The sequence below is a fragment of the Cryptococcus neoformans genome, chromosome 8 (assembly GCF_000149385.1).
Source record: "Cryptococcus neoformans var. neoformans B-3501A chromosome 8, whole genome shotgun sequence".
In the NCBI taxonomy this organism is placed as follows: domain Eukaryota; kingdom Fungi; phylum Basidiomycota; class Tremellomycetes; order Tremellales; family Cryptococcaceae; genus Cryptococcus; species Cryptococcus deneoformans.
In genome coordinates this window covers 39,188-47,577 of record NC_009184.1, presented here as the reverse complement: position 1 = coordinate 47,577, position 8,390 = coordinate 39,188, and the positions used below count along the sequence as shown (strand labels likewise).

The 8,390-nt window shown below is 51.5% G+C and overlaps 4 protein-coding genes across 4 annotated transcripts; 3 read left to right on the top strand and 1 right to left on the bottom strand.

Annotated features, from left to right (window-relative positions):
- Window positions 1-59: 59 nt before the first annotated feature.
- Window positions 60-2,566, top strand: CNBH0170 (hypothetical protein; the record flags this gene model as incomplete). Its single annotated transcript, XM_768999.1, has 9 exons — window positions 60-298; window positions 343-454; window positions 521-679; window positions 738-881; window positions 959-1,381; window positions 1,434-1,931; window positions 1,984-2,099; window positions 2,157-2,322; window positions 2,402-2,566. The coding sequence occupies 9 exons, from the start codon at window positions 60-62 to the stop codon at window positions 2,564-2,566; spliced, it is 2,022 nt and encodes a 673-aa protein (XP_774092.1).
- A 211-nt stretch (window positions 2,567-2,777) lies between these two features.
- CNBH0160 (hypothetical protein) lies at window positions 2,778-3,971 on the top strand (the record flags this gene model as incomplete). The annotated part of the gene is made up of 4 exons (XM_768998.1): window positions 2,778-3,127; window positions 3,201-3,661; window positions 3,720-3,822; window positions 3,878-3,971. 4 exons carry the CDS (start codon window positions 2,778-2,780, stop codon window positions 3,969-3,971), a joined length of 1,008 nt encoding a protein of 335 aa, XP_774091.1.
- Window positions 3,972-4,237: 266 nt separating this feature from the next.
- CNBH0150 (hypothetical protein) lies at window positions 4,238-5,502 on the top strand (the record flags this gene model as incomplete). The annotated part of the gene is made up of 5 exons (XM_768997.1): window positions 4,238-4,278; window positions 4,423-4,532; window positions 4,611-4,722; window positions 4,781-5,153; window positions 5,221-5,502. The coding sequence occupies 5 exons, from the start codon at window positions 4,238-4,240 to the stop codon at window positions 5,500-5,502; spliced, it is 918 nt and encodes a 305-aa protein (XP_774090.1).
- Window positions 5,503-6,101: 599 nt separating this feature from the next.
- Window positions 6,102-8,172, bottom strand: CNBH0140 (hypothetical protein; the record flags this gene model as incomplete). Its single annotated transcript, XM_768996.1, has 7 exons — window positions 6,102-6,128; window positions 6,253-6,918; window positions 7,016-7,521; window positions 7,760-7,818; window positions 7,892-7,954; window positions 8,074-8,089; window positions 8,142-8,172. 7 exons carry the CDS (start codon window positions 8,170-8,172, stop codon window positions 6,102-6,104), a joined length of 1,368 nt encoding a protein of 455 aa, XP_774089.1.
- Window positions 8,173-8,390: the final 218 nt, after the last annotated feature.

The window sequence follows — 8,390 nt, the reverse complement described above, 5'->3', positions numbered from 1 at the left end:
CTTCCCTCCACTAGAAATTCACAACAACCACTCGCAGATGTCTCTTCTGCACATCTCCCATGGCGCCACTCCAGTTCCAGCCACTCGCCTCCCAGCCAACCCCCGCCTTCTGGGCAGCCCTCGCAGCCCACAAACTCAACCACCTCAAGCTCGACGACTCCCACCTCCCCATCACAGCCCAGATCGAGCCCGCAAAGCGCGTCCTCATCAACAAGGAGCGTGTGGACGATACGGCGGACGTGGGGATCGATGGCTCGTTGGTCGTGGGCGGCGACGCGTTCGAGGCGGAGCGCGGCAGGTGAGTGTGGGAGCGCAACGAGGTGCGTGGCTTATCCATCGTAGATTGCCACCCAACGCCGTCTCTGTCACCGGCACGCTCAAGATATTCAACACGATCGAGGAATTCAAGGATACGTCTGCCAAAAAGCGGCTCTTTGATGATCTCGTCTCCCAGGTACGTCTTGGCCCTGCGCCGCGCCGTCGCTGCACCATGGACTACATGCTGAGGAAGCTGAAACAGATGCTCGAATCGTTCGACACTGATCGACCCGTGCTCAACCCTTTTCTACTCGTCACTTTTGCAGACCTGAAAAAGTATGTGTACCACTATTGGTTTGCGTTCCCTGCGCTCGTCTCGAGTCCGGCGTGGGTTATGGATGGAGAGTTTATGCCTGTGGATGTATGTCGCGTTTCCATCTCACGTCTTTGACTTGGCTGATTGGCATGAATGTTAAAAGGAGATTGAAGACATTCGAAACTTGGCACAGTCCCATTTCCAACACAACACGGCTGCTTTCCTCTTGAAAGGCGCTGCCCCTCATCTATCTGCGGCCCCATTATCTTCATGCTCTACATTCTACGACAAGACGCAAAGTGAAATGGTATGTCCATCTCTCGTGTTTTTCCAAAGAATCGATGCGTGTTCTTTATCCCAAGCTGACGAGCACGGCCGAAACAGGTGACCGTCGTCTTCCACGATACGTCTTCCCTCCCTTCCAACCCAGGATGGGGACTCCGTAATGTGCTGTACTACCTCTCCGCCAAACACGGCATCACCTCTCTCGTCGTCATATGTCTAAGGGGAGGTTCCTCCAGTACCCAAGCTTCCTTATCTCTCTCTTCTCCCCCCTCGACCGCCCCGGCCAAACCACCCCAGGCGGTAGGCTGGGAACGTCATCCGTCGGGTAAACTGTCCCCCCGGGTCGCAGATCTGGGACCGATGATGGACCCTACCCGCCTCGCGGCGCAAGCTGTGGATTTGAATCTAAAGCTGATCAAGTGGAGACTCTTGCCGGCATTGGATTTGGACAAGATATCGGGCACGAGATGTTTGTTGCTGGGTGCAGGCACGTTGGGGTGTTATGTGGCTAGGATCTTGATGGTAAATGTTTTCTCATTTTATTATATACTTGATCTAACCCCTTCTGAAACAGGGCTGGGGAGTCCGGAACATTACTCTCGTCGATTCATCGACCGTATCCTACTCGAACCCTGTCCGCCAACCGCTCTTCACATTCTCAGACTGTCTCAACGGCGGGCTGCCCAAGGCACCTACGGCCGCAAAGAAGCTACAGGAGATTTTCCCCGGTGTGAATGCCCAGGGCGTGGTGCTCGGTATCCCCATGCCCGGGCATCCGATCTCGTCGTCAGATGACGCGGTGGAGAAGGATGTAGCGAAGCTGGAAGCGTTGGTGAAATCGCATGATGCGGTGTTCTTGTTGATGGATTCGAGGGAATCGAGGTGGCTGCCGACAGTGTTGGGGAGAAAATGGGGGAAAGTGGTGGTGAATGCCGCGTTGGGCTTTGACTCGTTCTTGGTCATGCGGCATGGGGCGGGAGCGGGAGCGAGGAGGATCCAGTGGGATGAAGGGGGGGTGGGGGAGAAAGGTTTAGGGTGTTATTATTGTAATGATATTGTCGCTCCCGCCGACGTACGTCCTATTTCTCTCTCCCCTTTCCTGTACTGACGTGTCTACCTGAAAGAGTCTAAGCGATAGAACATTGGACCAGATGTGTACGGTCACTCGACCGGGTGTGGCGCCGATTGCGGCGGCGATGGCGGTAGAGCTCTTGATATCTGTTTTACAGCATCCTCTTGGGTATGTCCATCTTGGATTTACGTTAACTTGTTACTGATTTACGGGAATGATGGACAGGGTGCACGCTCCCGCCGAAAGACCGGATACCGCGGAAACAAGCACAAGCACAAAAACGTCGCCTCTGGGATGTGTACCGCATCAGTTGCGGGGACAGATGTATCAGTGGAAAACACAGATTGTAGAAGGCGAGGCGTTTGATCGATGTACCGGATGTTCAGACTATGTAAGTTTTTGTCTTTTTTTTTTTTTTTTTTTTTGGTTTCGCTGTGAGATGTATCAAGCTAACGGAATTTATTACAAAGGTACTGAACGAATACGAGACCAATGGCTTTGCGTTCCTCCGACGGGTGTTTAATGAAAAGGATTATTTGGAGAAAGTGACGGGTTTGGATGAGTTGTACAGGGAGAGTGAAAAGGTTATAGAGGGCATGGAGGGGTTGGATTGGGATAGCGAGGGGGAAGAGTGAATGGGAAGAGTGAATTGGGTTGTATACAAGTTGGCTTTTATGATAAGAATGTGTATGTAACATTGTGCGCGGAAAAGCCCCCCATGACAGTGATGGTGAAAAGACGGAACCTAATTTTCCTGAATGATGTATCAAAAGTCGCCGCTTACATCTACGTACCGTATTGTCACATTCACCAGTTTCAAGCATTTTGCTACAACTTAAAACAACAATGGCCCGTCCTTCAATCCGCCTTTTCTCTCTCGCTTTCACCCCACGCCCTTTAGGTATTCCGCGGGTCGCTCGTCCCTCTCTGCGACCCCGCACGACGGGCACCCACCGACCATTCGGCTCTGCCCCATCCGGCGTCAACTCTACCGCCTCGAAATACACCCCCAAATCGTCCTCCTCCAGCATCTCCATCCTCCTAAGACCGACGTCGTTGATTTTGATTCTTGTGCCTATATTAACGGGGTTTTTGGGGGTATGGCAGTTGAAGCGGTTGAGGTGGAAGTTGGATTTGATCGAAGAGGTGGATCGGAATTTGCACAAGGAACCCATGTTGTTGCCCGGGAATATCAAGTGGGTTTTTTTCTTTTCCTTGCGTCCGGAGATATTGGCAGGGTGCTGATGGGCTTTTCATTTGGGATTTCAGTATGGACGCCCTCCCCGAATTCTCGTTTAGACGCGTATTGATAAAGGGCCAATTCACCGGTCCGCCCATCTTACTCGGTCCACAGACGTATGAAGGTTTCCCAGGTTATCACCTCATCCTACCCTTTCTCCGCCCCGGTGATGGCGGGGGATCGAGCGGTGGCGGGGGATCGACGATCTTGGTGAACCGGGGGTTTATCACCACGACTCGGGCGAATGCGATCCGTGCCGGTAGCCAGGTCCCGCCCGGCTTGACGCGGGATAAGGCAGGAAAGCTGGTGGGCAACGGGGAAGAGGTGGTGGTGGAAGGGTTGTTGCCAAAGACGGGGGAGAGGACGGTGTGGATGCATGAGAATAAGCCAGAGACGAATGAGTGGTTCTGGAAGGATGTGGAGAAGATGGCAGAGGTTTGTGGTGGGGAGGAAAAGGGGGTGCAGCCGGTTTTGGTGGATGCTCTTGCCGGTGTGTTTTCTGTTGTTATCCTTGGAAAAGAAACCGGAAACTGATAACGTGGGATTAGAGCCAGATCAGTCGCCGACATTGTTGATGCAGCAGGGTATCCCTGTAGGTCGACCGGCCCATGTCGAGTTGAGGAATCAACACGCCCAGTATGCGGCCATCTGGTGCGTTTCCTTCCTGTAGTTTGTCTTCCAAGCTGAATGACCAATATTACAATAGGCTATCATTATCAGCGTCAACAACGGTGATGCTTGGGTACATCCTCACGCGAGGAAGGGGAAAGCCCAAGACGAGGCGACCAAAGTTGTACTAGATTACCCATTTTTTTTTCCGCATTTCTCGCTTTTTTGCATGTATGCATTCCCCCCTCTGCTCTTTATTGTGCCACGGATATACATGCCCATGTTGGATTTGCATTGTTCTGGTGGGAGCGATTGCTACTATCGTCATGAGATACGCCGTAGCGGGGGAGTCGAGGGTTTGTCCCACGGTGGTTGTAGCGCCACGCCATCACTCTTCCACTCGCTACGTATTAATTGTTGTTCTTCGTCTTCTTTATTCCACCACACTGAAAACATTATGGCAACGCCCGCAAACGCTACATCCGTCGTGGATGCCCAGTACGTTCATCTCCTGCCTTTTACAACTGACGACAAAGAGAAGGAAAGGCTGATGGGATCGTGTGCTTTGTTCATTTCCTCCCAATCAACCCGCCCGTCTAAAAATACATCTGTCAATCTATGCACCTAATCAAAAACCAACAGAAAACGTGCCCCGCAAGAATTAAAAAATGTAGTCGACTTTTTACGTGCAAAAGCAGGACCAAAAGTCCGGCTGGGCATCCTGAATGGGAAGAGAGTAGAGTACTTTAAAGGTACGTCCTCTTTTTCTTCAATCTCTACAATGCTCCATGCGAGGTGCTTATCTTTATAATAACTACTATATCTAATAGGCAAAACGGCGATCCGCACATTGCTTAGCCCGCATTACCAGAAACTGAAAAAGGTGCCTCCTGTAAAGGATGAGGATGAAGCGAAAGAGCTCATGGTCAGGCTGTTACCCTTGTACGCTTCTTTTCCCTCTTTCCCAACTCTTTTCTTCTTTAACTTGATTTTTTAACAGCGCCTTCTTCCTCCGCACCGACCGACCCGTTCCCGAAACTCCCATCCCTTCTGGCCAACCGAAACCCCTCCGTCTCTCCCGACAACAATCGTTCGACCCACTCGCGTACTATACCTGGTTCTACGACGGTTCCCCGCTATACACTTACCTCGGCGGATTGGCCATGGTGCTGATCATGTTGGCGGGTGTCATGTTCCCACTTTGGCCGGTGAAACTGAGGATCGGGGTGTGGTATTTGAGTGTAGGCGTGTTGGGCCTGGTAGGAGCGTTTTTGGGGCTGGCGGTGGTGAGGTTGGTGTTTTGGTGTGTGACGGTGTTGACGATGAAGAGGGCGATTTGGATCTTTCCGAATTTATTTGAAGATGTCGGTTTTGTAAGTTTTGTTCTTTCGTCTTCTCCCCCCTTCCTCTTCTTCCAACTAACTCGCTTTCGAAAAATAGGTCGACTCGTTCATCCCCGGATGGGATTACGACGAACCCAAAAAGAAGAAGAAGAGCGGTACCCACGCCAAAGGTCATACCCATACCAAGAAACACAAATCTGGATCTGGATCGGCGTCTGGCAAGGCCAAGCATGGGCAGGGACATGCAGGAGGGGTGGAAGTATCTTCCCCTGCGCCCAGCTCGGCACTTCCTACTGCGGCCGAAGTTGGGGCTAGGACTGAAGGTGAGAGTGAGGGAGTGAGGAAAAGGGTGACTGTAGAAGATGCGGATGAAGAGTGAAGTGTGAGGTGTGGATAGGGAAAGAGAACATTCATTTTGTTTTTCGAGGAATCGAGAATGAGAATGAGATGGAAGATCGTGTGCAGATCAGATTGTTCGCAGGGATGATCGGGGGTTGAGATGTAAAAAGTACAACTTCCTTGTAGTGAGGACTGTTTTTTGCTCTCCATTGACCCCTTCTCGTATACGTATAGTAGAATAATCGAGGAGGCGTTCTTTCTTTCCATGGTCTTTGCATCGTGGGGCCATATATGCATTTTTTTTTCCAACGCCTCCCACTCTTACGTCCGTCGCCCTACAGCTCATTCTTGTACAGATTTCGCATATTGATATTTCCTTAAAAGCTCGCCCATACGGTTTGAATAAGTCCAACCGAGCATGGGCCAAAAAAAAAAGGTATACATGAATTATTTTACTCCTTTGCGCTATATGTCGTGGTCCCCCCACTCTCGTTGTTGTGTCTAACTTGTACCATTCCCATTCTTCTGGAACTTTCCTTCTCCTCACCATCTTCCTGCCATATTTCTCTCCCAACCCACTCACGCACACACATGCATTTTTTGGGACAAGTATCTCTGCTTTTTTTCTTTCTTTTATGTCTAAGCAGTCCCGAGGAATTGTTGTCGCTAAACGGGTCCAAAAACAAATTTCATCAGTTTCTATTAATCAATGCCAAGAGACGGAGAGGCAGGGGAGGTAACAGCAAAAAGGAAAGGTGAACGAAAGAGAGAGAGGGAAGGGAACACTCACGAGTTGCATGACCGAAGCCTTTTGCGTCGGATCCAACGCCGCAATCTGCGCTGGCGAGAGCTGTAAAACCTGGAGAAGCATCTGTTGTTGGTCAGGAGGGAGTGTGGAGAGTGCGGCTTGCGCCGCAGGGGGGAGGGATGCCAATCCTGGGGCTGGTGGTGCGGGTCCACCGGGTGGACCAACTGGGACGGCGTGAGCGGGATGCGGGGTGGGAGGTACGGGTGTAGAAGTGGGAGGTGGTATGCCGGCACCGGCACCAGACACACCCCCGGGGACGCCGGGACCAGAGGGATAGGGTGGGTAAGGAGGGTTTTGGTTTTGGTTCTGATTTTGGTTTTGGTTGGGAAGAGGGGGTGCGCCTCCATAGAGGGCTTGGGGCGGAGGACGGAAGGCTTGTTGGCCGCCAGGTGGACCTTGGGTTTGGGTCGGAGGGGGGTACGGTGGGTAGTTGGGCGCTCTTGCACCTGCACCACCAGGACCGGGGGCTACAGACGCAGCCCCACCAGAAGCAGCTGCAGAAGCGGAAGCTGCCAAAGGCTGGATACTAGACAGAACAGAAGGGTCGACAAGGTTGAGAAGAAGCATAGCTTGGAAAAGAGCGTATGCGAGTTGGGGCTGTTGGCTCAAGAGTTGGCGGGCTTGGTCAGGGTTTGTTTGGATAAGTGACTATTTTTTTTATTTTTTATTTCGTTCAAAGGTCAGCTTTTGTTCTTTTTTTTTCTTGGCAGTTGAAGGAAAGTGGGAAAGGATGATTTTGGCGCACCTTCATACTGGTCATAACATCCCCCATTTGACCGGGCGCAATCCCCGCCAAAGTTTTGCTTATCGTATCCACCGCCTTTTGTCCTGGAAGCAAGTCTATACCCTGAGGCGCCATCCTCAAATCGATATCATCCCCGCCTTGTCTTCTAGCGCCGACACCGGCGGGAGGAGGGGTGTTCTCGTGTGACTGAGAGTGGACTTGGGGATAACGGGGGTCGAATGGTGCTCGGGGAGGATAACCGGGTGCGCCGGCGCCGGCGCTGGTGAAGGGAGGAGCACCACCTGGACCTGGTGCTGGGACCATGGGCCGAGGACCACCGAGGGATGCAGAGGGTCCACCGACTCCGGGTCCACCGGCTCCAGGAGCAGCACCCACACCTACAGCACCAGGACCGGGACCGCGCCGACGGGGTCCAGGTTCATCGGTTGACAGTTCTACACGGAGGTTTCGCCCATTTACGGGTGCGTCTTGGAGGTTGCGCACAGCGGAGAGGGCAGTTGCTTCGTCTGTTTGTGATGAGGGCGTGTGTAGCGGTTATTGAGAGTAGAAGAAAAGAGTTGGGTTTATGGAATGAACATGGGACGGATGAGATCGTTGTGTTGTTTATTTAGATCGTAGAATCCAATCAATCCAAGGGGATACAGAGAGAAAGATTTCATGAGGGGCGAGCATAGTTGAGCGTCGGCATAGACAGGGAAAGCATTTAGCTTTAGCCACACTCGGTGTGTGACGAACACTACTGACCATAGAATTGCACGAAAGCATAACCTTTTGATCTACCAGTGTTGGCATCAAACTTGATTCTATCCAGCCAAGTCAGCGCCGTTCATTTTCGAAGGGATAAGAATGGATGAAAGGAAAGGAAGTGAGACATACTCGACGTTGGCTACAGGCCCAGCCTCTGAAAAGACGTTGGCAAGCTGTTCTTCGGATACATCGCTGTTGATCCACGCCACAGTATAGTTTCCGTACAAGTGTTATGAGCGGGTAAAGGGTAGAGAGAAGATGTCGAAAGCTACGGTTAGCGCTTTGTATACAGAGAGCTGAAGAGAACTTGCTATGGGATATTTGCGACTGCCAGAGCAGGTCAGAGAACATGCACGAGTATGGGAGATGGGATACTCACCAAAGACTGTCTTGGAGGCGTTGGGGGGCATGGCACGTGGATGTCGGACGGATTCGTGGTTTTTGTGGAAAAAAGTAAAGATTGAGATTAAGATGGAGATTGAAATGAGACGCAAACTTGTTGTCCCCCGCGGAATAAATAAAATGACGGCATACAGAAAAACTACGGCGAGAACGACAGTATAAACAAAACAACAATGCATATGCATATATATGTACAAACAGCTATATAATCCCTGCCCTTATAATC